Source organism: Octodon degus, unplaced genomic scaffold (genome assembly GCF_000260255.1).
Source record: "Octodon degus isolate 3935 unplaced genomic scaffold, OctDeg1.0 scaffold00199, whole genome shotgun sequence".
In the NCBI taxonomy this organism is placed as follows: Eukaryota; Metazoa; Chordata; class Mammalia; order Rodentia; family Octodontidae; genus Octodon; species Octodon degus.
In genome coordinates, this window is record NW_004524775.1 from 4,160,050 (window position 1) to 4,187,936 (window position 27,887).

At 51.2% G+C, this 27,887-nt stretch overlaps 1 protein-coding gene across 1 annotated transcript in view; it reads left to right on the top strand.

Annotated features, from left to right (window-relative positions):
* Positions 1-27,887, top strand: part of Rasgrf1 (Ras protein specific guanine nucleotide releasing factor 1) — a 99,704-nt gene that overhangs the window by 24,388 nt on the left and 47,429 nt on the right. The window contains exons 4-10 of the mRNA XM_004644463.3: positions 4,148-4,240; positions 6,056-6,309; positions 20,922-21,001; positions 22,611-22,804; positions 23,048-23,157; positions 25,864-25,982; positions 27,360-27,520. Coding sequence (XP_004644520.1) covers positions 4,148-4,240; positions 6,056-6,309; positions 20,922-21,001; positions 22,611-22,804; positions 23,048-23,157; positions 25,864-25,982; positions 27,360-27,520 — 1,011 coding nt within the window. The remainder of the gene's footprint in view (positions 1-4,147; positions 4,241-6,055; positions 6,310-20,921; positions 21,002-22,610; positions 22,805-23,047; positions 23,158-25,863; positions 25,983-27,359; positions 27,521-27,887) is intronic.

A 27,887-nucleotide genomic window follows, 5' to 3' on the forward strand; every position in this document is an offset into this window, starting at 1 on the left:
GGTGGGGTCCTGATGCAGCAACAAACAGCCCCAGATCCTAGTGGTCTAGAACGCAAATGCAGGTAGGTGCCTTGTGCTCTGTGCTTCGGCGGTGGTTCCGCTGCTGACCATGCACCACTGGAGCCTCCCTGGGAGCCAGGGACATGGACAGACAGGGCTCCCTCCATCAGAGTCACAGCATCCCGCAGCAAGGACAGGAAGCTGGCTTAGCTTGAGGGACATGTTGAGGGACAAAGCAGGCTATGTGAGCATGCCCTTCGCAGGGCCTCTGAGAAGTAACTCCACTCACAATATGTAAGAAGGAAGAGTGCCGAGCGGCCACCTCAGCTCTCCTGCCCACTCAGTGGTGGCTGCTATGCTGTCTCCAAGCCCAAGGACTCAGGCTGTCACATGAAACAGATTCTCTCAGCCTTGGATATAATACAGGGTGTCCTCAAGAAAACAGCTTAGAAATAAGAACACATCTCCATTCACGAGCCAGGGTGCCTTGGTCTTCACACCCTGCATATTCTCCTCAATCTTTGCTCACTTTCATACACCAGCTTTCAAGAGCTACTTATTAAATTTATAGGAATTTTGCCATCTGCTGATTTGATTCTTGAATCATTTGAAGTGGGCCATAAGAGAGCACAGCTGGCCCACTCCACAGCATTTATACCACAGCCATTAGCAGAGGCTCCAAGTCTGAATTTTTTTTGCAGGTTGCTGGTCATAGCACTCACATCTTATGCCTGGCTGCATCTTTTTCATGACCAGATGTAGTTTACAGGGCAGGTACAGAATCAAATGGGACTTGGTGGGCTTCAGAACTTGGACAGCAGCAGCAGAGCCTGAAAGCAGGTGCTAGCCCTTCTGAGTCTAGGACTCTGCAGTGTGCAGGGGCCCCTGCCGCCTGTCCTGCTGCTGCAGCCACTCTGCTCTCGGGAGCTCAGCATCTTAGCTGCTTGTTTCTCCTCCTGGAAGGCCCCACCTCTCACAGCCCAACAGCCCTTCAAGGGCGCCTCATGCAAAGGGCACCCATACCTGGAGAGCCTGGGTGGCATGGGTTTCCTTCCTTGTGGTGCTGTGCCAAGTGGAGAGTCGGAGAGCTTCCTGGTAGCAGAACATCTCCTTGACCCATGGGCTCTCCCAAGCCCAAGAGGGCAATCCTAGAGGAATTGCAGACAATTTTTCTTTAAGGTTTAAAATAGAAATCACCTTAGAATCCATTCTGCAGACAAACTGGGATCATATAAAACCCCAGTGTGAAACAGGTCAGAGAGAAGACTGCTCCAGGTAGGTAGGGCGCCCTGGCCCCGCTTTGCCAGCTCTGGCCTCCTAGGGCTGCCCCCAGGAACCACTCCCTCCCACCCTCTGGGCAGGTGTCACACCCTCAGCCTTGGGGCACTCAAATTCTTTCTTAGACTACCTTTTAAATTCTTACATGTCCTTCAGAACTTCTAGAAAACCTTTGCCACTCCAGCGGATACCCACCTCTGCTCTGGGCCCACCTTATGGGATTGTAAGTGACTTCTGTAGCTGCCTGGCCCACTTCTCAGGGGTGACTCCAGGGAACTCCTCTAGGGAGGGGTCTGACTTCTGCAGTCCCAGCTGGTCTCTAGGGCTCGCTCAGGGTTCGACAGAGACAGTCAGGATAGGCAGGTGGGTTGGCATGCGGGAGACTGGGGGCAGGGGGCTGTTGGGCCTGGAGGGGACTAGGGAAGCACACGGAAGCAAGAAGGGCAGTGCTAGGCAGTAGCACTTCAAAGCAAGAAGCACAGAGGTCTTTAGTAAAACCTGGCTTTCTGACAAAAAGAAAGAAATCTGGATTAATTCCTCTGCAAAGCCCCAACAGGACTCACCTGGTTTAAAGTATGTAGGAGGTGGAGAGCAGCTGCCTGCTGCTCTGTGCCCAGGAGAAGGTGCACGGAATTTTCTTGATGAGCAGGTGACCAGAACTCAGACACTGAGGCAGGAGAGGAGTGAAGCAGCTACGTTCAGTGACTGACAAGGTCCAGCTCCCAGGACAGTGCTGATGACGTGGGTAACCGCCAAACACACCAGGGTCAGGGAAAGCCCCTCTCCAGAAGGACTGGTGGGGTGAGAGGAAGACTGCCGCCCTGAGCCCTGGCAGCTCCCACCACCATCTACAGACTGCTCCAAGCGGGAGCAGCCAGCAGCCCTAGATGCTCACAGTTCCCGGGCTCCTGACTTTCTGGCTTTGCTCACCTTTTCTGACCCTTAAATGAAGACCTCAAGGCCACATGCGGTGCCTGCACGGGGAACAGCACAGCTGACCTATTTGCATCTATTTTTGTCCCAGCCCCTGAGGAGCTGATGTCCTGGAATGCCTGTCTCTGAGGAGACACCATCGGTTTTGAGTACAGGCCACCCTAAACCACCCTGCACATACACACCTGTCATCGCCCTAAGGAGAAAGAGTGCAGTGTGCAAAGCCCAAAGCTTAGAGAAAACAGCCTGGCTCAGACCTGGTAACAGGCTGTTGCAAAGGCGTGGATGGACATGAGCATCTCCAAACTGTCTGGAGCTCGTGTGTGTGTGTGTGTGTGTGTGTGTGTGTGTATGCGCGCGCGCGCGTGCGTCTTTAAACCACAGATCACAGAATCAGCCTTCATTTCAAAGTGCAGATATTCTCAAGGGATCACAGAAAGGGCAGCATGGAAAAATAAAAAGAGGAAGACAACGGAGAAGCCATTTCCACACCCAGCGCTTCTGTTAGACGTTTTCAGCCACTCGCCTGCGAAGGCCATGGTAATTTTAGCAGCCAGGGAGTGCAGAGTGGGCAGCTGCTCCACTTTGCTCTCCCGGAGCTGCTCAACGTGCTGCTCTGAGTGCCCATTCACACTGCACTGCAGCCAACAGCTGGCCTTCCAGGAACATAGCCACGTGCTCCCAGTGGCACTGTGGCTGTGTTTGTAGAATCCTGAGCTGCTATCTTTAGATAGGTGAAGCTTAGTGACAGTTTTCTTCTGGTTGCAAGTTTTGTGGCTGCCATTGCTGATTTTTTTAGAATTACTTATGTGCCTGCTGAGCACATTCAGAGTCCTGGTGCAGGCTCAGTACACTGGGAGCACATTAATGAGTAGAACAATGTAGCCTCTCTCCCCAGAACTCACTGCAAAGAATGGAGGGACCTGGCAGTTCCAGCATTCTTCCAGGAAAATGCCCTGTGCTGCAACACTAGGTGTGAACAGGGGCCTTGCAGAGTCCAGAGAGGCTGGACAGACCACACCCCACAATGCCCCCTTGCCTGTCCTTCCAGGCCCCAGGCCTTGGTCTCATCCTTATTCCTGTGCTCTGACTCCCAACAGACAATGGAGATTCTTAAGACTGCTCAAATGTCACTCCAAGATCTAGCTCATCTTTCCTAGAACGAGGTGTCTGGGTTGTGCTCCTCCAGGGACTGTCACACCAAGGAATGCTGCAGGGTGGCCCAGGCAGGGGAGAGCCACCTGCTCTAATCTGATATATCACCAAGTATGGTTCTGCTTTTTAAAAAAATAGACTACCTGAATATCCATTAAGAGACGAGTGCTAAATAAAATATGGTGTATGCATATAGTAACGTGTATTTTATTACTGTACCACTAATAACGGTGTTCAGCCTTAGATAAGGTCATTCTGACACTGCTACCGAGAGGACAAACCTTGAGGATATGAGGTGAATAAGCTGGTCACAGAAAGTCCTGTTGGAGTGTGCATAGGGGAGGCCCTGGTGCAGCAGTCACAGATGCAGGAGGTAGATTATCCTTGCCAGTGGCCAGAATCAAGGGGCATAAAGTTATTATGGCCTCATGGGCACAGTTAGAGTTCCATGAGGAAGACATAGAGGTTCTAGAGCTGCTTGGTGGTGCTGATTGTACCCCACTATGCATAGTCTGGATGCCACTAAGCTGTTCATGTACAGTGATTAAAACTGTGACCAAAATGTAACAGTAAAGGGGCTGATGGTTTGGGGGATGGAGGGAGAGTCACAGACTGAGGCCATGCCTACAGCCTTGCTCTCCGTGTTCTGCAGTCTGGGGTGCTCCTGGCTGCACACCCCAGATAGCCCATACTGTGTGTCGCATCACCTGCCCCCACACTGCTGTGCCCTGGACACGCAGCTGTGTCCAGCTCTGCTAGCTGCTGACCTGCTCTGTTGCAGATCACTTCCCTGCTGAAGGACAATGAGCGCATCCAGTCCACCCAGACTGTCACCCCCAACGATGATGACAGTGACATCAAGAAGATTAAGAAGGTGGGTGCTGCTGTCCAACCTGTCCCCTTAGAGCCAGGAGTGGGCCACATTCCTGGGGCAAGCCACCCTCTTACGCCCACAGCTGCAGGCAGGCTCACCAGCCTTGGTGACAGGGTGACACCTCAACAGGCAGGGTGACACCTTCTGGCTACTGTGTGAATGGGAGGTGCAACCTCATTTTACAGATAAGAAAACAGGCTCTATTAGGGAGGAATGGGTGGTGCTGGAACCAGACCATGCGGGAGATGCCAAAAATCTGCCAGGACCACAGGGCACAACCACACCAGGCTGACTAGCACAGGTAGGATGATGACTGTCCCCCAGGGGAGCAGATGGACCAGAGTCCTGCCAGGTGAGGGGTCAGAGGTCTGGTGCCACCTGGACCAGAGGCTGCAGTCGCTTGGTGTCCCCTAGACCAAGCCCAGTGTGGAGATTTCCACCCACACAGTAGGGTTTTTTGCCTTTGTATTTGTTTCTAGTGTTTTAAAAGGTTCACCAAACAACTGGTTTCTCAAAAGCAGGAATGGCTAACCTTTGTGAGCTACTTCCCATATGCCAGGTGCCGTTCTAGGAGTTGGTAAAGATTCTATGGCTCCTCACTAGAACCCTCTGAGGTTTCCTCATTCTGTCTCATGCTGGGGGAGGCCATGCTTCTGAGAGACACACATCGCCCACGTGGGCACAGCTGAGTGTCCGCACAGTGACTCAGGCTCTGGCTGCAGCACCTGGCCCAAGTCCTCCACTTCTGGGGGGCACTGCATCCTGAAAGAGCCCCAGGGGCAAGGGGGCCTTCCACCAGCCAGCCCAGGTCTCTGAGAACCTGCTGGCCAGCAGCACAGGGCCTTCCACTTGGGTCTGGGCCATATATCCACCACCTTTGCTATGGGTATAGCCCCTGGTGGCCTTTCTGGTCAGGGCATTTGCAAAGGGCCAGTCGACACCAGTCCCTGCCTTCCATCTCCCTGCTCTACCCAGAGCTTCAGTGTTCCAAGCTGCCCCTCCCAACAGACCCACCTCAGAGGTCCTGCTGGGTTGAGGCTTTGGAGTCTTAGCCTCCTCCACATGCTCCAAAGCCTTACCCAGATGCTGCCATACAAGCCTGCTTAGGAGCGAATGCCCAGGGGCCTAGCACAGGTGCACTGTGTCCCTCCCTGTGCCACCGCCAGGATCACTTGGGAGTGAGCACAAACCACTTGTGTGTGTCTGTGTGTGGGCTCAAGGCCCTTGCCCACCTTTCTGCCAACACCAAGCCAGTCCTCGTAGCCTGGTTCCAAGGACAGGCTAGGTAGCTGTGCTCTTCCCCAAAGTCAAGGGAGGCTGCCAGTGAGGCCCGAGGATGAGGTGTGCGACTTTGCCAGGTGCTGTTCAGTTTGATCATTGTCTTCTCTCTGGGTGAGCTAGTGGAGCCCGCTGGGCTTCCACACAAGTCCTTAGATGCAGCAGGGGCATCCAAGCCTGGCACAGCCCGTTCTGCTGAACACCTGCTGCGTGCAGACGTGGGGCCACAGCCTTCTTTCTTCAGTGGGTACTTCTGGTACAAGCCAGGGTCTTGCTGAATTACAGAGGCCTGAAACATGCATTTGTAACCAGTTCTTCAGAGATGCCAGTCTAGTCTGGTCTGTGCTGAGTCATCATCTCTTCAGTCCCATTTCACACATGGGAAAGGACCGAGAGACCCACGGATGTGTTCAGCATTAGGCACGTCTCAGCCAGGCCTGGCCCACACTGGGCTGTGTCCCTGCAAGATGAGTGGGGGAGGGGCAGGGCCAAGGTCTATGCCCTTGGCATGCAGCTGCTAACTCGAGCACTCTGCAGGTGCAGAGCTTCCTGCGGGGCTGGCTGTGCCGGCGGAAGTGGAAGACCATCATCCAGGACTATATCCGCTCGCCTCACGCTGACAGCATGCGCAAGAGGAACCAGGTGGTCTTCAGCATGCTGGAGGCTGAGGCTGAGTATGTTCAGCAGCTGCACATCCTTGTCAACAACTTCCTGCGCCCACTGCGCATGGCAGCCAGCTCCAAGAAGCCTCCCATCACGCATGATGATGTCAGCAGCATCTTCCTGAACAGGTGAGCAGCCAGGGCTGGCCATGAGGAAGGGGCTGGCTGCATGGTGACACAAGCCCAGTGCAGCTTCTGCCATGGACAGCTGAGGAAACTGAGGCCCAGAGAGGAAGGCAGTGGCCTGAGGTTACGTGGACAGGAGCACAGACAAAGGCCTCCACAGTGCCTTTTACACTGATGACCCTGCAGGCACTTTGTCCTCAGTAGAAACTCAGGAGAGACAGGCTTGGCTTTCAGAACCTGGGGAGGTCGAGGCCAGGAGTGCTGCTGAATGGCCTGTCCTGCACAGGGTGGGGCTGTAGTCTGGTACACTACGTGGAGTGTCACCAGTGCCTCCTGGGAGGAGCCAGGTTTCAGTATTTAAGTTACAGTTGCTAAGAACTGAGGACTGTTTTTCTAAACTCTGACTTTTCACCCTGGTGTGGGAGGCCCAGAAGCTCAGGGCAGTGCTGGGCCTGAAGGTGAGAGTCTGAGGGGTAGGGCCCCAGCAAGACCTATGCATGGAAGAGAAACAGCAAGATGGGGGTCGCTGTCCTGATCAGCGCTCTCAGGGTGCCAGCCCTGCCCTGTGAGGCCCACTTCCTGCCGAGCGTCAGCTGCCCTGCGCTGGGGCTTCTTGAGCTTCTCTTCCTGCTGCATGAAGTGTCCCACTGGGACTGGCTTCCCCGTGGTCTGCAAGGACAACCACAGCCTATACCAGGCTGCACAATGGGGAGCCAAGTTGTGCTTTCTGTGCTGGCCGGGCACAGTGACTGCGATCCAGGTCCGGCTCAGCCCGTGGGGAGGCAGTGTTGCTGGGTGCTAGTTCTGGGCACCTGTGGTCGGGGTGCTTCAGAGCTCTGGCACCCACCCTCTTTTGGAAGCATTTTCTTAGCAGGTAATTTAAAGGAGCTTTCTGGTGGGTCATAAAATTGTGAACCCTGGATGAAAGCAACAAACATGAAGTTATGGGCAGTGTTGCTTGCGCATGATTCTGATCGCGGAGCTAGAGTAAATGTGGTATGGCCTGAATATTCATTCTACTGCGTTTTTAAAAAACAATCGTCACTTAGTGATTTCCCAGTCCCCAGCGATCCCCGGTTACCTCTTCTCCCTCACCGTCACCCTCCCTGGGCCCCAGCCAGGTTGGAGGCACCTGGTGAGGCGTCGAGGCTGCATCTGGTGGGGACCCAGGGCCCAGGCACATACGTGGCTGCCGAGGCCAGGAGTGAGGCAGGCAGGAAGTGAGGTCAGAGTGGGCAGAAGAGAGAGGGATGGGGCAGGCAGGAGCAGGAAGCCTCTGGCCTCAGGAGTCCCAGACACTGGCTCACTGACCCGCAGGGGCTTGTTCGCATACCTGTGACCTCAGTTCTCACACGTGAGGTAAAGGGGCTTAGACAATCTCTAAGCCAAGAGAAAGTAGATATTTTCTTTTTTCTGAAGACTGGTGATATATTTCCAGAAACCCAGGTAGGGCTTGTGGCCCTGGAGGCCTGGAACATGGCTGTGTTCCTTTGGGACAAATCGTAGGCAGCTTCTGGCTCGTGGGACCTGGGACCAGTGGGACCCAGGGACCTGCATTCCCACTCAAGGTAGGTGCTGCCGGACTGCCCGCTAACCAGCCACATGGAGCCTGAGGCTGGAGACAAGCACAGCGTGTCCAGGGCCATGGCCCCATAAGGAGAAGACCTGACAAGTGTCACATACTCTGCGTGGTTGACTCCTGTGGCAGGTGAGGTCCACGCTGCCGAGAGCTCAATGTCTTTTTGTGCGTATTGATTTTTCCTTAACTTTGTTACACTTCATCGCTTGATCTTCAATAGAAGTGTTTTAACCACAGATCTTTGGTTAAAAATGTTTATGCAGCTCATAGAATCTGTTGAAAAGTTGTTTTAAAAAAGTCACAACAGTATTTTATATTTCATCTTTTAAGAACTGAATAGATCCACTTGGATAATTTCAACTGAGAGCAGATGGGGAGGGGAAGGGTATTCATCTGCTATTAAAGCTGGCTTTTTTTTTTTTTTAAGTGGGGAATTGAACTCAGGACCTTGTGCTTGCCAGGCAGGCACTGTGCCACTGAGCTATACCCCGAGACTGAAGCCAACATTTTCCAGTGACCTCAAAAAGAAAGAGAAGCAGAGCTGTGGCCCCTACCCAGCAGGGACCCAACCCTGATTCGGGTGCAAGCCTGGGCAGAGCAGGGAGCTCCTTCCGCTCCACTGACAGCTGGGCCACAGACAAGGACGCAGGGTGAGCTCCAGGCCCACCTCCAGGGGCCGCTGAGCAGGCATTGCCAGGGCATGGACATAAGCACTGCCTAAAGTGTGCCAGTGTGCTTCGAAGGACAGTCCTCCTGGTTGGGAGAACAGCTGTACAAAGCCTCAGGCCAAGAGGCAGGAGGACCCGCCGGAGATCTCAGCAGAGAAGGTCAGGGCTGTCTCCGAGGCTCAGCCTGGGGAGGGGACTGGACGGCAGAGTGGCAGCTATGGCCTTGAGGGGGCCTGACCCAGCAGGCAGGGGCAGCCAGAGGTGGTGGTGCCAAGCCCAGCCCCTGCTGCCTTGTGCCCCAGGTGTTGGGTGGCCTAGGGCTCATGGAAAGGGGCAAGAGGGTTCCAGAAAGGAGGGAGCACCCATCTTAGCACGAGCCGGACAGGGGAGCCCTTGTCAGAACAGGAAGGAGGTCCTTTGGGGTGTGTCCTCGGCAACCCCAGCTTGGACTCAGTGGCGTCAGGGATGTGACTGTCCCCAGGGCCTCCGCATGCTCTGCCCAGGCCTCCTGGAGCAAGGGCCCTGTGCCTCTTCCACAGCCTTGGGTCTGATGAGTCTCTCACAGACCCCCATGTCCCAACAACCATGGCTTCTGTTTCCTGCTGAGCGTTCAAAGCCCCTTGCTCATAATAAAATGGGGGGAAGGGGCTGCAATTTCAGGGGCAGACAGACTTGGGATGGGGTCCTGGTTGGACAGAAGCTCCACATGGAAGCCGTCCTCCCTGAGCTGCTCCCTGACACTGCTGATGCCCTGCTGGGCTGTCTCCCTTTCTCCATCAGGGGTCCAAGGTCAGTGATTCCAGCCTCAGTGATCGCACTGACCCTGATCAAAACAGTAGGCATCTGATAAATTCTCAAGGCCTCTGTGATATGGACCAAAAGGTCATCAGAAAAGGCTGGGCCTGGAAGGTTGCCCTGCCTCTTAGAGGGTATCTGGGCCAGGTGGAGGTGTTTGTGCACAGCGTTTTGTGCCAGAGCCGGCAGATCCCAGTGTGTGTAGCAGTGCATCCTGTGCACACTGAATGTAGTGCAGACGTTCCTGACTCGCATCCCCATGTAGAGCCCATCTCAGACACACACACAGAGCAGGTTCAACACTGGACATCCGCTGGAGTAACTTAACATCTTGTCGCAGGACTGGCTCTGGGTCACCTGGGAACTTGAAAGTTCTCGACTCTCAAATTCCATATGAATTTCATACACCCTATCTGTTTGAAACCTCTGAATTAATTTGTAGAACCCAAATGCCATGTCAAGACTTTGTAAATTGCTCTTCTATGCTGTTTCAGGCATAATGGTAAGAAAAGGGTCTGTGTGTGTTCAGTCAAAAGAAGTTTTTCCCAAGCCTTTTCAAAATTCACCTATGGTTGGATCTGCAGGTATGGAGCCTGGGGACACAGAGGGCATCTGTGTGTCCAGTGCTGATGCTGATGGTCCCTGAAGTGAGTGGAAGTCAGGTAGGTGGGAATAAGGACGGGGCCTTGTGACCACCTCCTCAGTGCCTGGCTACATGGAGGTGGCTGCACTTCTCATAGCATAAAGAACAGCTAGAGTAACTTTCTCTCCCTGGCACAGCCCCACCAGCCTGCTGCAGAATCATATTCTGTGGGTGATATACTCATGTGCTGGTGCTATGAGCCTGCTCCTCAGGGGAACCCTAGGAGGCTGGAACCCAGGCTCCAAGAGTGTCCAGGGCATGTTCAGGGTAGCCTAGGGCTTTCACTGGGGCCTGCTCTGAGTTGAGGCTTAGGACTTCCCTGCTTCCTCATTGATTATAGGCTGGAGTCCTTTCCATGAGCTCATCTTCCTTGTTGTGTGCACCAGCTGTGAGTGCCCTGGAGCAGAGTCCAGGTCAGGCCCCAGCACAGAGTGTGGGTTCCACTTGAGGAGCAGAGGCCTCATGCCTGCACTCAGCTCTCTCTGACTTGCTTTGGGGTGAAAGTGGAAGTCCATGGTAGAAACCCAAGGCTAATTTGGTGGTTCTGTTTCTGGAGCCTGTTAGGGTCCTGGGTAAGCAGAGGCCAACACTAGGGTGGCCGGGCTGCCGAGTGTTAGCTGTGCTTCTCTGAAGGGGAAAGATCTTGGAACCAAGCGTCTGTGGTGGGTGTTGTGGAGACAAGACAGTCGACTCACAGGTTTGGGTGATTTCTCTTTCATAAAGATCAGCCCAGGTGTGATGACTCATGCTTAGAATCCCAGAACTCTAGGACGCTAAGACAGGAGGATCACAAATTCGCGGACAATCTACACAGTTGAACACTACCCTATAAAAATAAACAAGGGCTGGGGCTGTAGCTCAGTGTAAAGGTCTTGGGTTTAGCCCCCTGCACTGGGAAACAGCAAATGGAGAGCTGGGACCCATGGAGTGACCGTGTGAAGACAGGCGCTGCCAGGTGGCAGCGTCTGTGTCCTGCTGCCTGCTCTGATTAGTAGTCTAGGCTTCCTGGCTGGCAGGGGATGAGGCTGGCAGGTGGGGTGTGTGGTGCCAGCAACTTCTGTCTTCCAGGGCTTAACCTTAGGGTTAGTATTTGGCTGTACTAATTTACATCCCACCAGAAGTGAAGGAGGGCTCTTTTTAGCCTGGCAGCCTCACCAGCGTTTGTTTTTTATATTCTTTTTTTTTTTTACTTTTTATTTATTTATTTATTTTACTTTTTTTGTATTTTAGGGAAGGGTCTACAAAGTGTTCAGGGTCTCACTACTAGATCAGACTCATAGTGATCCGTCTGTTTACAGCCTCCCAAGAGCTAGGATTACAGGCGCACACCACCACACCCAGTTTCAGTTTCTGTCTCAGTGCACCCAGGGGGCAGGGGCGGGGCCAGCACAGCAGGCCCAGGGATCAGGGATTGAACCCCTGGCCCTTGCACCTGCCTGTAGGCGCTTTAATCCACTAAGATATTTGGCCAGCCCTTACTTTTATATTCTCGCTGTACAGCCATTCTGGCTATAGAGAAATGAATTCCATGTCTCATTTGCATTTCCCTAATGGCTAAAGAAATGAGACATTTATTCATATACTTATTGAGCATTTGTACTTCTTTTGAGAAGTATCTGTTCAATTCATGGCTGTTTGAGTTTTTGGTGCTGTTTTGTTAGTTGTTTGTATAGTTTAGATCCTCTGGGAAGAGTAGCTGGCAAAGATTTTCTTCCATTCTGTAGGCTGTCTCTTCACTCCATGTAGGAACTTTTTAATTTGATGTGATCTCATTTGTTAATTCTTGCTGTTATTTCCTGTGCTGATGGAATCTAACTCTGGAAGCCTTTGCCTATACCTGTGGCTTCAGCATTCTTTTTTGTTTTCCTTTAGCAATTGCAAAGTTGCAGGTCTTATACCTAGGTGTTTGATCCATTTTGAACTGGTATTTTACAGGATGAGAGTAGATTGTCAATCTTCTTTTGTTGTTGTTGGCTTTTTTTTTGTTTTGTTTTGTTTTGTTTTGTTTTTGTATTTGATACAGGTCTCACTACACAGCTTAGACTTGTAGTGATCCTCCTGCTTTCAGCCTCCCCAGTGCTGGGATTACAGGCATGCACCACCATGCCCATGGCCAGCTCTGCATGCCCAGGAGCAGGGCCAGTACAGCATGTGGTGCCGGGGATTGAACCCCAGTCCTTGTGCTTGTCTAGGCAGGCTCTTAGTCTGCTGAGCTATCACACCAGCCCTGGATTGTCAATCTTCTACAAGTGGACTGTCTGGTTTTACCAGCACCATTTGTTAAAGAGGCTGTTTTGTCTCCAACTCTCCAGCATGTAGTGTTGGCCCATTTGTCCATTATCAGATGACTGAAGTTATGTGGTGCTTTTTCTGTCCTCTGTTGGTCTACATGTCTGTTTTTGTGCCAGTAACATGCTGTTTTTATTATTATGACTTTGTAGTATGATTTAAAACTAAGTATTATGATACCTCCACCCTTACTCTTTTTTGCTGTTACAATTGCTTTGACTATTCCAGGTCTCTTGTGTTTTCATGTGAATTTTAGGATTCTAGTTCTGTGAAGAATGTCATTTGGGATTTTGGCAAGAATTGTATTGAATCTGTAGAATACTTTGGTAATATGGCTATTTTAACAATTTAATCCTGCCAATTCATGAACATGGGAGGTCTTTTTATCTTCTAGTATCTTCATTTTCTTTCTTCCAGAATTCTGAATTTTTTATTACAGAGGCCTTCCATGTCTTTGATTGGACTGATCTCTGGATATTTTTAAGCTATTGTCAATGGAATAATTTTCTTGACTTCTTTCTCAGTCCATTGTTGGTGAATGAGAAAAATCTATTCATTTTTTTAATATTGATCTTGTATCCTACTATTTTGTTGAATTGATTTTTCACTCCTAAATGTCTTGAGAAAGTCATTAAAATCATCTAAATATAGGGTCATTTTGTCTGCAATGTCTTTTTTTTTTTTTTTTTGCTTAATTGCTCTAAGTAAAATTTTAAGAATTATATAGAATAGAATTGTTAAGAGTGAACATACTTGTCTCATCTCTGATTTTAGAGGAAATGCCTTCAGTTTTTCCCATTTAAAATGATGCTGGCTCTGGCTTTGTATTGAGGTATAATCATTAGACATCTAGTTTCTTCAGGGCTGTAATCATGGAGGGATGTTAAATTTGGTCAAAAGTTTTTTCTGCATTAGTTGAGATGCTCATGTGACATTTATCCTTGGTTCTATTTATGTGTATTATGTTTATTGATTTGTGTATATGGAACCATCTTTGCATCCCTGTAATGAACCCAATGTGATTATGGTGGGTGATCTTTCTAATGTGTTGTTGAACTCAACTTGAAAATGTTTTATTAAGGATTTTGGCATCTGTGTTCATCATGATATTGGTCTGTAGTTCTCTTTTTTATTCTTGTCATCATCCGGTTTTGGTATCAGGGTGATGTTGGCCTCATAAAATGAGTTTGAAAAGATTCCTTTCCTTTCTCTTTCATAGGATCATTTAAGGAGCATTGGTTCTTCTGCAGAGGTCTGGTAAAATTCAACAGCAAACCTATCTTGTCCTCAGCTTTTCTTTGTTGGGAGGCTTTTTATTACTGTTTCAATCTCCTTGTTCCTTAGTGATCTGTTTGGCTTTTATATGCCCTCTTGGCTCAGATTTGGTAGCAATATATCTAGAAATTTATTTTTTTCCAGGTTTTCCAGCTGATTAGAGTCTAGGTTTTCAAAGTTGTCCCTAATAACCACCTGACCTTTGTTGGCATTTGTTGTACCATCCCTTTTCACTTTCAATTGTGTTGACTTGGGTCTTTCTTCTCTTTGTTTGGTACGTTTGGCTAAGGGTTTGTCAATCTTGTTTACCTTTTCAAAACAAACTTATTTCACTGATTATGTCCATTCTCTTATTCTTTATCTCATTAATTCCTCTGATCTTTATTATTTTTTTTCCTTCTGTTGGGTTTGGTTTTGGTTTGTTCTTGGTTTTCTAAGATACTTAGATGCATCATTAAATTATTAATTTGAGATCTCTAATTTTTGGCGTAAGTATGCATAGCTCTAAATTTCCCTTTTGAAACTATCTTTGCTATGTCCCAGAGATTCTAGTATGCTCTATTTCATTTTTGTTTGATTCTAAGAATTTTTAAATTTTCTCCTTGGTTTCTTCAATGATCAAAAATAAATTATTCAATCTCCATTTGTCTACAGTTTCTGTGGTTTCACTTGCTGTTGATTTCTAGTTTTATTCCTATTATCTGATAAAATGTGAAAAGTTATTTCAGTTTTTTATATTTGGTAAAGCTTGTTTTATGGCCTGAAAAATAATCAATTTGGAGAACATCCTATGAACTGTTGAGCAGACTGTGTACTCTGTAGTTGTTGGATTAAATGTTCTGTAGACATCTGTTAAGTCCATTTGGTCTGTAGTATAGTTTAATTCTGATGATTCTTTGTTGACTTTTTATATCTGCCTATCTGTTTGTGAGAGTGGAGTATTGAAGTCATCCACTTGTACTGTACTGGGACATATATGTCCCTTTATGTTGAATAATATTTGTTTTGAAAAATTGGGCACACTGAATATTTGCAAGTATTAAATCTCTTTGGTGGATTTTTGCCCTGTTGGTCCAATTTTGTCTTGAAGATGGTTTTGACAGATACAAGTGTAGCTACCACTGCTTGCTTCTAATTTCCTTTTGTGTTGAACATTTCTACCCTTTTGCTTTCATCTAATGTATGTCTTTACTAGCAAGGTTTGTTTTTTGCAGGTGGGAAAGAAAATGGATCTCATTTTCTAGTACAACCTGATAGGATCTTAGTTACTTTTCTCATTGCTGAGACAAAAATACCTGACACCCATATTTAAGAAATGGGGAAAGATTTATTTAGCTCACAGTGTGTAGGGTTGGCACATGGCAGAGGGACAACCATTCATGGCAGCAGAAGACAGGCAGCAAAGGCAGCAAGAGACAGACAGGCAGGCAGGCAGGCAGCAAAGGCAGCAAGAGACAGTAGGCGGGCAGCAGGTGGGCCTTTTGTATACAGGGGAGTGCCTCCCTGGAGCCCTAACCCCAGCAGTAGACTGTGAGTCAGTCACACATGGCAGATCCCACCACCTCTGAAGAGCTGCCGCACACGACTGCATGAGCTGTGAGGGGGACCCCAGACGCAAACCACAGCTGCTCATCTGTGCCTTTCAGTAGCAGGAAGCACCACTTATAGAGTGCTTGCTCATTCCTGTCATTTTGTTGTTTTGTAATGTTTCATTCTTTTCTAATTTTTAATAGTTTAGCTAGTCTTTCGTGTGTAGGGTACTTTCAAGTGTGTTCTGCAGTGCTAGCTTAGCAGTCACGATACTTTTTAGTTTTGCTTATATTGGGAGGTGTTTATTTCTCCTTGAGTTTTGGGGAATAGCTTTTCTGGATATACTGTCTAGGTTGGCACTTACTTTCTCAGTGGCTTGAAATTCATTGTTACATGCCCTCCTGGCCTTCAGGGTGTCTACAGAGACAGGTGAAGTAATCCTGAGAGGCTTGCCTCTGTAAGTGACTTGGTGTTTCCCTTGTGGCTCTCTACACTTTTTCCTTGTTCTGAACTCTTGCCATTTTAGCTGTGATGTGATGTAGACCTACTCTGAGCACGGTGGGGTCCTAATGCCTCCTGTGTCTGCGTGTATATATCTTCACCAAGGTTTGGGATGTTTTCTCTTATTTCAGTAAATAGAACCTTGACACCTTTTTTTGTAATGCTGCTGTTTTATTTCCCAGAGCTCTTGGATGTTTCATTCATAATTTCTTGAGTTTTTTGTTATTTGTTTGTTTATTGATGTCTGTGTGTCATAATTCCATAACCTTATCTTCCAACTCTGAAATTCTGTCTTCTTCTTGATTTCCTCTCCTAGTCAGGCTTGGCACTGAAGTTGGTCTTTTTCATCTCACTTATTATGCTCTTCATTTCTATTTGGCTTTTCTTAAGACTATTTCTCTCTCTCTTCTGCATGTCCTGCATTGTCTCCCTTAGGTCATTCAGCTGTGTGTTTGTATCCTCTTTGAAGTCATTACTCATTTTAAAAATCAGTCTTTTGAATTCTTTGGCATTTCATCTACTTCAGTGTATTTCCACTGGATTGCTGGTGAATTATGGGAATTTGGAGGAGTCATGTTGCTTTGTTTATTCATACTTTATGTGTTTCTATGTTGAGACTCGTGACTTTGTATCGATGGCTGTATCTTCCACTTTCATGTGAGGATCTTCTTAGTGACCAGCCTTCCTCTGAGGGTTCAATCCCATCAAAAATCAAAGAGGAGATAACAAATCACAGTACTGTTGGGAGCACAAGGTCAAACAAAATAATGATATACAGTAAAAGCCAATTAAAAGCAGAAAGTACAGTACCATTAACAATAAAAAATAAATGAGCAATAATAATAAACTAAGCTGTGGTGGCACAGGCCTGTCAACTCAGCACCCAGAGGCTGAAGCGGCAGGGTTATGTGAGCTCACAGCCAGCCTGGACTACACTTGGGCTCTGTCTCACATCATCATTGTCACCCTCATCATCATCACTGAAACTGAAAAGCAGCAGGAGTTTTTGTAATAATAATGAAAAGAGAGGGTGAGAAAAGAGATGAAGTGAAATGTAATAAAGAAGGAAGGAAGCCAGGCATGGTAACACATGCCCTTAATCTCAGCCCTCTGGGAGGCTGAGGCAGGAGGATCATGGTTGCAAGTTTATCTTGGACAACTTGGTGATTATACCTTGTCTCAAAATTAAAAAAAAAAAATTAAAGGCTGAGATATAGCTTGGTGCAAATCCCTGGGTTCCATCCCTGGAAGAAAAGAGGGAAGGAAAGAGAAAAGTAAAATAAAGAGGAAAGTGAGATTAAAAATCCAATTAAAGAATAAAAAGTACTGAGACACTGATTGCCCCAGCAGGGAAAGTGGGGCACACACAGAAACATGATAGTTTTGAATCACTATCCCTCCCCTATATCTGTCAGTTCCAATACTAAGGGCCTAAGTAAAAACCACCCACCCAAAACCATCATGGAGCAACCATTTGAACTCATTTCTCTTTTAGTTTCTTGGCTATAATCCCAGCACTCAGGAGGCTGCGGCAGGAGGATTGATGCAAGTTCAAGGCCAGCCTGCACTACAAAGTGAGACCCTGTCTTAAAAAAAATTAAAAAAATAAAAAAAGACATAGAATTCCAGCCAAATAGTTCAGCAGATTAAAGCCCCCGCAAGCAAGTGCAGGGGCCAGGGCTTTGATCTCCCGGCCTGCTGTGCTGGCCCCACCCCCAGGGTGTGCTGAGACTGTGATTAAGACTGGGTGTGGTGGCACATGTCTGTAATCCCAGCACTTGGGAGGCTGTAAACAGGCGGATCACTATGGGTCTAATCTAGGAGTGAGACCCTGAACACCCTGTAGAACTTTCCCTAAAATACAGAAAAAAAAAAAGAGAGAGCTTTGACCCCTACAGCCAATTATTTAAGAAATACAATTCAGGTTTTTTGTTTTCGTTTGGTTTGGTTTTGCGGAACCAGGGATCGAACTCAGGCCCTTGTGCTTGCCAGGCAAGTGCTTATTCTACTGAGCTGTCTTTCTCTTTTCTTTTTGTATTTAGTACAGGGTCTCACTACGCAGATCGGACTCGTAGTGATTCTCCTGTTTTCAGCCTCCCCAGCGCTGGGATTGCAGGTGTGTGCTACCACGCCCAGGCTCAGTCAGCACGGTCTCAGGGTGCCCCGGGGCGGGGCCCGCACAGCATGCTGGATATGGGAAGGAGGTGCAATGTGTAAAGTTGTAGCTACCACAGGTAGCGACTGCCCTGACAGATCTTCATCAAGTAGAAGGAAAACCCAGGCAGGACGTAACCATTCCAGACACCATTAACACTTACGAGTCAGGAGCAGAGATCAGCAGAGGTGGCCTGGGGCTTGAGGGGGAGCAACTGCAGGCATGCTGGGAACCTGGGAGCCTAGGACTTGAAGCAGCCTGGGAAGGTGACTGGACCGCCGAGGACCCCGAAGCTGCTTCTGCTGCAGGAGTACAGGAGGGTACTCGGAGGGAATCTACTCCCAAAGAAGCCGGGGAGCACTGCCGAGAGAGCACTCGGAGGACTGTGAATGCTGCCCAAGCTGTGACAAGGAGGCAGCAGGCTTCACAGGTGCTGACTCTGGTTTTGAAGGAGGGTCTGCTGTGGGTAAAACGCTGTCAAACAGCGTTGCATGACACGGAGGAATTGTGAAAGGTCAGCTAAGGTGGCAGAGTTCACTACTGTCTTATTTTAAGAAGTCACCCAACCACCCTCACCTGCAGCAGCCAACAGCAAAGCCAGGCCTCCCCCAGCACAGAGACGGACTCCCTGAAGGGAAGACGCTTGCTAGCACCTTTTGGCAAGGAAGTGTTTTTAATTAGTGTGTGTGCACTTAGGGTCACGCAGTTACAACCAATAGGCTACAGTGCAATGTAAACGCAACTTCTAGACGCACCAGGGCGTGAAAACGACCACGCTGCTCAAGCTGTGGGTGTATTGCTTTCACTGGGGAACAGCAGACTGCAGCACCTCTGAGGCACCCCTGTGCAGGGTTACAGTCCTAGCTCAGTGAGGCCCTAACTTGCCTCTCTGAAGCCTGCGCAGTGCGGGAGTGCAAGGAGCCCATGTCCTCCCCAGCACATCTGAGCTGTTTGCTGGCGCCCCACTAAGCCTGATGTCTCAGTACTCAAGGTATTCTAGAAGGCACTAGATGTATGCCAAGTCCTGCTTGTGTGGCCCCCTGAAGAACCCACGAAAGTCCCTTTCCACCACACCCACCTCAGGCCAAGGTGCACCCGTGTTCTCTCTGTTGGTCTCTCAGACCTGTAGGACCTTTGTGTAGACACACATATTCCTCAGCACTGGTGCCTGTGTGTCCACTCAGCACACTGGTCCATGGCCATGCCAGACTAACCTCTACCCTGCAGTGCCCTGCAGCCCAGAGTGTCCTTTAGGAGACCACAGACACCCACAACCATGACAGAAATGAGCATGCGCCGGTTGCGGTTCCTGCTGGTCTCAGCTTGCACAAGCTTTCCTTTCCTCTCACTCTCTGTGGGGTGCGGTGGAGTCCATAGCTGTCCCTTGGCAGGAGGTGCCATGCTCTGATAGCTCTTTCTTTGTCCCCTCCTCTTTTCCACCCTAGCTGCACCTGCAGAGCAGAGTACACAGGGTGTTGCAAACATGGGTTGTGAGTCTGTGGGCTCTCGGGACCCTTCTGCCCTAGGCCCCCATTGCCCTGGGCCCTGGACCTTGGCTCCAGCTCAAAGGGCATCTTTAGCAGCCTACTTAGCAGCAGCCCACTGTCCTGGTTCTGAGGACTGTGCCCCACCGCAGGAAACAAGCACCTGGCTGTGGGACAAGTGCAGAGGCTAGGATGCAGAATGTGGCCAAGAAAGAGGGCAAGCCCAGGGCTGCCCTTGACTCCAGCAACCTTATCCTCCGTCCCAGAGCCTCAGTCTCCCTGTCCATACATCAGGTGCAAAGTTCCCAGACCCTTTTGGGAAACCTCTGGTCTCAAGACAGGGGTAGGAGCAGAGAAGCAGGGAGGACCATGAGAAGGGCCACTCCCCAGAGACTGAGCTGTTCCTACTGTCCCTGTCCCAAGAGCTCTTGTAACAGGGCGAGCCAGGGCCAGGCTCCACTGGCTGCCTGGAGGTCCAAGGGGAGCAAGAGAGCCTGGACTGGCAGTGCCTCAGAGTGCATCACATGGCACCAAGCCTGGCTTAGTAGCTGGGAGCTCTGGGTCCTTTGGCATCTCTGACTTCAACTCCCAAAGCAAGGGCAGTGTTGGGGCTGTGGGGAACACCTGCACTGAGATTTTTCTCAGCTCCTGCACTGTGGCTCCAAGGTGCCAGGCGTCTAGCTAAGATCACAGCTGGGGAGGGTAAAGTGGTCAGAACCATTCTGTGGGGTCCCAGGGGTCTTTTCACAACAGCAGCAGCTGTTCCTCATGCTCTTCAGACCCCAGGGTCATCCACATATCTTGGGGACCAGCAAGTGGGGGCTCAGGGCACACAGTGGGACACAAACCAGAGTGGCTCCTGGCCCAGTAGCCTCATGGTGCAGACCCTGGGCCTCCTGCAGCTGATCTGCTGCTGCGGCCCCACCACCCCTACCCTGCAAGGCTGAGGCATCACGGGGGCTGCACTCACACCTGTCCCTGCCCTACGCTCTCATGCTATGTCTTCATCCTACTAATGGACCCTGTATAGAAGGCCTGCAACAGGGGTGGCCTCACACTGTGGGCAGCTGAAGCAGGAGAATGGCAAATTTGAGTCCAGCCTGGGCAATGTAGCAACTTAGTCAGACCCTTTCAGGCTGGGGATGTGGCCCCATACAAGGCCCTGGGTTCAGTCTTCAGTATTGCGAAGAGGGAAAGAAGGGATTGGAAGGAAGGAAGGAAGGAAGGAAGGAAGGAAGGAAGGAGTGAGGAAGGAGAGAGGGATGGAGGGAGGGAAGGAAGAAGAGCAAGGAGGAAGGAAGGAAGGAATAAAGGAAGAAGGGAAAGAAAGAAAGAAGTGAAGGAAGGAAAGAAAGAAAGGAAGGAAGAAAGGATGGAAGAAAAGAGGGGGAGGGAGGGAGAAAGTAAATAGGGAGGGAGGGAGGGAAGGAAGGAAGAAGGGAAAGGAGGAAGGAAAGAAGGAATAAAGGGAGAAGGGAAAGAAGGAAGAAAGGATGGAAGAAAAGAAGAGAGGGAGGGAGGGAGGATGGAAGGAAAGAAGAAAGGAAGGAAGGAAAGGAGGAAAGAAGGAAGGAAGAGCGATCTCACAGAGGGCAGATATTGCTGCTGCAGAACCCACAGAAGGTGCAGCGGCGGGATCCACTTGAGGAGGGCAGCACGACCTCGGCTGGAGCCCGGCTTCTGCTCTCTCTTGCAGTGAAACCATCATGTTTCTGCACCAGATCTTCTACCAGGGACTGAAGGCCCGCATCTCCAGCTGGCCCACGCTGGTCCTGGGTGAGTACGTTTGTGCTGTCCAGAGTCCTGCTGAGGGTCACCCTGAAAGACAAAGACATGCTGTGCTTGCAAGCCAGCCACAAGTGATGACCTCAGCCCCCAGAACCCCCAGGATGCAGGGAGGGAAGACAAGCTGGGAAAAACCATTTTAGGACTGAGGCAGTTTTAATTTTTTCCTACTTTCCCTTTGGAAAGGATATATACATACCCACTTGAGAACATTTGAAATCCCAGCAAAGTAGAAAAGTTTTAAAATATCCATCATTCTGGTTCCCAGATATACTCCTAAAAGCTGTGTATTTAACTCCAGTGTTTACCTTGCGCCGATCTTGAGCTCCCCCCATTTTACATGATTGCAAACATGCTACATTACAGGGTTTGAATCTTTATATGTTGTTCTGCTTTGTGTTTTGCTTTGTTTTTTACTTAAATCGGTGCTTTCTCATGCTGGAAGTGTGGACTAGTTGTGCAGTGCCCAGGCCCCAGATGGTGCTGCCATCCCAGCGGGGGCTCGCACTGTTGACCTCAGAGCGTTGGCAGGGGCTGCCCTCAGACACGACCACCTCTGCCTACAGAGCAGTCTCCCTTTTAGAGGCTGTTCTGGGATAAGTTTCAAAGCAGATTTCCAGAAGCAAGATGCGTGAGCACATAAAAGGCTCTGCTTCTCCCTGTTGTCCGCTGCTGTCCCCAGAGCTGCCGCACCGGGCACCAGGAGGGCGGACGATAGGTACCCTGAAACTCACCCACACCTCCTGCAGGCACCACTTCCTCCTTCCTCCACGTGGTGGGTGAAGGGGGAGTCTATGTCGCCTCCATAACACAACCCAGAAGCAGCCACCTGGGCTGGGTACATAGGCCCCTGGGGCCGCTATCTGTGCTTCTCACAGTTTTCCTCAGAATCAAAATAAAACAGGCACTTCTGGCCCCCTGAAGACTCCAGGCTTTGGGCTGCAGCTCAATCTGAACCCTAAGGTTGCCCCTTGGTTGGTGCAGGGAGCATAATTTCTTCCAGATTTTCTTTTTCTTTTTTTTTTTTTTTTTTTTTTTGGCGGAACCAGGGATTGAACTCAGGCCTTTGCACTTGCCAGGGAAGCGTTTAATCCACTGAGCCATCTCCCCGGCCCCCCTCTTCCAGATTTTAAATGGGGTTCCTAGCAAGAGGTTTCACCCCATCCTGTGAAATGCTGTGGAGCAGGTTTGGGGAGACTGCTTGGAATTTGGGGGTATGATATCGACACTCAGGATGAGGGCAGACGGACTAGAGCTCTGAAGGGCAGGGAGTCATGGAATGGGGGTGGGGGCTCCGAAGACCCCCTCAGAGCCAGCTGCTGCCATAGCTTGTGCCCCATTTCTGCAGTAAGAGGTGCTTTGGGAGAGCAGGCCCAAGAGCCAGAGCAGGGGCAGGGAAGGCAAGCCGTGCCACCTTGCAGAAATGCCCTGGGCCCAGGCTGGGCTTCTGGGGCCTGGGCCACGCTCCACAGTGGGTGTCTCTCTCCCCTCCAGTCCCAGTGTGCTGTGGGAAGGGTCTCTGGATCTGGACCTGCCCACCTCCTGGGTGTGGCTGCCACAGGCCTGTGGGGCCCCATCACACGACCCCTCTTCCTTGCAGCGGACCTCTTCGACATCCTGCTGCCCATGCTTAACATCTACCAGGAGTTTGTGCGGAACCACCAGTACAGCCTCCAGATCCTGGCCCACTGCAAGCAGAACCGAGACTTCGACAAGCTGCTGAAGCACTACGAAGCCAAGCCTGACTGTGAGGAGCGTACCCTGGAGACCTTCCTCACCTACCCCATGTTCCAGGTGTGCGGCTGTGGGGCTGGGCTGGGGTGGTGACACAGCAGCGTGCCAACCACCCTGGGCAGTGCTGCCTGAGGGGCACTGTGGGTGCACAGGCAGGGTCCCTGCCCCAGGCTCAGGAGTCTTTGTGGTCTCCACTGCCCCTCCACTTGCCTTCACAGTGCTGCTGTAGCCTGTGCCCCGCCTCTCCCCGTCTCATGCCTCCTTGTCTGCGGCCTCACCCCAAGTCCATCTGTCACTCCACAGATTCCCAGGTACATCCTGACACTGCATGAGCTGCTGGCCCACACACCCCACGAGCACGTGGAGCGCAACAGCCTGGACTACGCCAAGTCTAAACTAGAAGAGCTGTCCAGGTGAGGGGGGCTCAGGGGACCTGGGGAGAGGCTGTCCAGGGAGGGCCCCCTGGAGCAGGTAGAAGGGCCACAGCTCAGGCTTAGGGACATGGCCTCCCCCTTGAGAGGCAGTCCTGTGAGGCCCTGGCACAGCATGGGTCCCACGAGGCCCAGGCATCCATGTTATACTTCTTCAGGGTAGGAGCCACTCAGGGCTCTGAGTTCTTCTGCTCTTCTATGTCTGGAGCTCAGGCAGGGACTCTGGCCTAAGGTTTCCATCCACAGCAGACAGCAAGGAGCAGGTGCTCCTGACTTGACCCCATCTAGAGGTCCCTGGCCTTCAGCCATGCCTTTACCTGGTCCTCTCTTAGCCCCTGAGTCCAGACTTCCTCTCTGAGGATAGACTAGGCCCAGGGAGGTGGATGACATCCAGATTCTGGGTGCAGCTTGAAGGAAGAGTCCATGGGGTTTTCTTTAGATCAGGTGTAGTTGAGAACAAGGCTTCTGAATGGTGACCAGAGGCTGGAGCTGCCACTGACCCAGGTAGGTTTGGAGGGGCAAGGACTCACTGCAGAGTTGAGCTTGAGGCCCAGATGGATGTCCAAGACAGAGACAGAGCCATTCCTCAGCCCATGTACTAGATACATCACCAAGGGAGCGAGTCTAGATGGAGAAGTTGAGTCCCTTAAAGTACCTGTGGCTTTACCACCCAGGCGGCCTGCTTGGGGTCTCTACCTCACAGAGGCAGGCCAAGAGGGGCTTCTGGTCAGATGCTGCCAGAGCCATCAGAGATGCCGGACTGCAGGGCTGCAGGCCCAATAGTGCCCTGAAAAGCTTTCTGGGTTGAGCAGGGACGAGGTCTGGACTCCCTTGGGCAGAGGCTGGATGAGGCCTGAGCAGGCATGGCACAAGCTGCCCAATCCTTTCACAAATCAGCAGAGTGTCATATCTGGGGTGGATTCAGTGTCATCCATGTGAGTGTGAGCAGTGGCAAGGCCATTCATGGAAGGAAAAAGCTGAATCCTGTCAAGCCCAGGGCCAAGCCCTGCTTACTCCTCCCTAGGGAGAAAGCTGGGACCCCAAGCCCATGGTCCAGACCCTGACCTCTCCCCCAGGATCTGCACAGGGAGCCTGCTGTCTCTCCCACACCCAGCAGCACTGAGCTCAGCCCTAGAGGCCTGGAGGAGGCTTTTGCTGGCACCATGACCACAGTCTCTTCCTCTTCCTTCTGCGGGGCAGTGAGCGGAGAAGGGCTATAGATAAAGCAGCCACCCTCTCTCGGGGCCTGGACCTCGTCCTGCGCTTGCTGATCACCAACACCATCGCTCGGAGTCCGAGGAGCTTTCCTGAGCCCCCTAGCTGTGCGCACAGATGGGTCTCCAACACTGTTCCCAGCTGACGCCGACAACAGATTGTGCTTCACTCCAGAGACCCACTGTGCTACTCTGAGGTCACCCCTTGTGCCCAAACTGAGCTTCCTCAGGAAAACCCCAGCCTAGGAGAGAGAAGCAGTTCTCGGCCCCATGGCTCCCTCCAGCTGGGAGTCCATTTCCAAGGAGCCATCCTGTGCCAAAATGGCCTGGCTTCCCAGGGTAGTGTTAATGGGGAAGAAAGGGAAAGCTGAGGCTTCTGTAGAAGAGGCCCCAAGTAGGTGTCCTGGTCTGCATAATACCTAAACAGCCTAGTCAGTTTAAGCCTGAAATGCAATCCCTAAAGCAGAAAAAAGGGTGCATTTTTGCCCCAGTGCTAATGATGCAGTGACTGTAGCCGCCCAGCCCCCACGTGGGCAGGTGTGGAGCTCGGCCTGCGCTGCTCCAGCTTCCACCCAGAGTCCTGCAGGGGAGGAGGTGGCTCCCAGCACGCCAGCCATCTGCTCCTTGCCGAGTGGGCTGGCTTGGCGCAGACCCAGTGCAGCAGGGTCCGCTTTCCTGCCATGAGGCCGCAGCCGGAGAGCGTGTACCCTTCCCTGGTAGCCTTCCCTCTAGGTGACCTCACTGTAAGCGTTCAGGCCTCTGAAGGCCAATCAGCTCATGCTCTTCTTGGAGGAGGTGGCATGCTTTTCCAGAGGCCCCTCTTAACCCTGCCCTCAGAGTGATTCATGTCTATCCTAAGAATCCTCAAAAACCATTGAGGTTAAATAGGATCACAAGTCCGCATCTTGTACAGCAATTAACCTCTAAGAAGAATATATGCAGTGTATTATTTGTTGAAAAATTAAAAAAAAAATAAATTAAAAAAAAAAAAACATTGAGGCAAAAATGGCAGCTACAACCCGCCTTTTCCTACCAAAGCTGTTCCTAAGAAGTAATTAAATGTCACCCTCTCCTGGAAAGTTGGGGTGTTGCAGGAGTCAGAACCCAAGCAAAGAGGGGTTCCACCCTATGCCCCAGGACAAGAATCCCTAGAAGTCTCAGGCTGAGGCCAGTCATTCACACAGTCCACTGGGTTCTAGGTGCTCCAGAAACGTAAGCCTTTCCGGGGCCCAGGTAGTGTTACAGTGACAGCCAGGCCTCCCCAGCGTTTCTTCTCTGGAGAGAGAATGACAGCTCCTGTGGGACGGTGACACGCCGTGGCTATGCAGGCACAGGGCCACCCCTCCACACTCGCACCCTCCCGGCCTGAACAGAGACCCTGGAGACCATGTCCAGCCTTCGAATGGAGGCCAGCACCCTCCTCCCTGGTGGCAGTGCAGCCTGCCAATGGCTGTACTCTTTCCTGTTCCCACAGGGTAATGCACGATGAGGTCAGTGAGACAGAGAACATCCGGAAGAACCTGGCCATCGAGCGCATGATCATCGAAGGCTGTGAGATCCTCCTGGACACCAGCCAGACCTTCGTTAGACAAGGTGTGCTGAGTGCACATGCTGCGGAGGGGCACAGCCCTCAGGGACACAGCCCGCTGGCCTGGCTGAGTAACATTGGCACGTGCTGTGCGGCTGGTAGGCTGTGGTGGGTCTGCAGATACCGAGTTTGTGCGCAGAGATGCAGATGCTACTGCTTTCCAATTTTCTTTTCTCCACGTGCAAACATCATCTTACCCAGATGATCTTGGCTCTCTTGTTGTAAACACTGACACTTCCTTTTGTGAAAAAGAGCAGAGGATGAGTACAGACAGTGCTGACCCTGTAAGTCACAGGCATTTGGAGGTCCCAAGGAGGGGGACACCAGGGTTAGCCCTGTAGAGCTCTCCAAGGCATAAGGTCTGATGTTCACCTTGATGCTTCTGAAGGTCACTTGTTCACCTTTTCACCTTCCAGGTGACTAGGGTGGTGGATGCCTCCTGAGTGGGCCTCCAAGTCCTGTCCACATGGCCCTCATACTGTGTCCATAAGAAACTGGCAAGAGTAGCCCACTGCCTTCCTCAACCACCCTGTGATGTGCTGGCCCAGGGCCAGCCCACCCATCCCCCAGCACCCAGCACTAGGTGCCCTCCATGGCATCTGGGACCTCTGCAGGAACCCAAGTGGGCACCTGTCCATAGTCATCAGGAGTAGCCTCTGTTCCCTGCAGCAGGCCAGGCCAGCTTGTAGACAGGACAGGTGCTGCTAGCCAGCCCTTTCCCACACCTACCTTTTCTGAGCCAGGCTCTGGAGTTGCCTGGAGAATGGAGCCACCCACAACAAGCCTGTGTTGGGGAGACCCAGGAAGCAGGAAGGCCACAGAGAGGTACATCCCAGAAGCAGTGGGCCAGGTGGCCAGAGCAAGCCAGAGTCTGAAGGTCTCTCTTCTCTTTCTAAAGGGAAAGAGAAGTAGATTTGCACTGGGGAGTGAGGAAGGGCTTTCAAGATGGTGGTGAGAGGTGAAGGAGCAGCCTCAGCCAGGATGGAGCTCATGGGTCCTAAGTACAGTGGAGAAGGGGGCCAGAGCCCCGTCAGGTGGGGACTGGAGTAAGTCTAGTGCCCCAGCCATGGTCTAGGCTGGACTCTGCAATGCAGGCAAGGTTGACTAGCCACGTCTCTGTGGATGTGGGGACCTGGGGTGCACCTGACCACGCCATCCTCACTCCCACCTGTTCAGCACCACTACTACCACCACTATGCTCCCCACCAGGTGGTGCCTTGTGGCCCCTCCATACCCAGAGGAGGGCTGGAAGGGGGTCCCTGGACATTTTCGTGAGGACTTGGGTTTGTTTGTCCCATGGGCCCCTGGTGCCGCCTTCAGCCAAAGCCGCCAGAGGCCACTTGCCACCCTGGTAGCGAGCTCAGGTCTCTTCTCCACTGCAGGTTCCCTCATCCAGGTGCCCATGTCAGAGAAGGGCAAAATCACCAGGGGCCGCCTGGGCTCACTGTCCTTGAGGAAAGAGGGCGAGCGTCAGTGCTTCCTGTTCTCCAAGCACCTCATCATCTGCACCCGTGGTTCTGGGGGGAAGCTGCACCTGACCAAGGTAGGGGCCAGACGGAGGTGCTCGGGTCACACAGACAGCAGCCAGGGTGTGAGAGATGTGTGCACATGTGTGCGTGCACACACACACATACACACACACACCCTGGTTTCACTGGAATGGGCACAGCAGGTGTCCCAAACCCCTTGGAGGAATCGTGGGAAAGGGGAAGGCACATCTTAGAGCCCCCAAGGCCACACTGCACCTGGACACCTGGACGGGTGAGTGGGGTGTGGAGAGACCCTTAACAGGTCCATGTGTATGGTACATGTGTGCGTAAATGTGTGTATAGTGTGTGTAGATGTACGTGCATGTTTGTGTGGGTATGTTCTTATGTGCGTGCACTGTGTAGATTTGTGTATGCATGTGT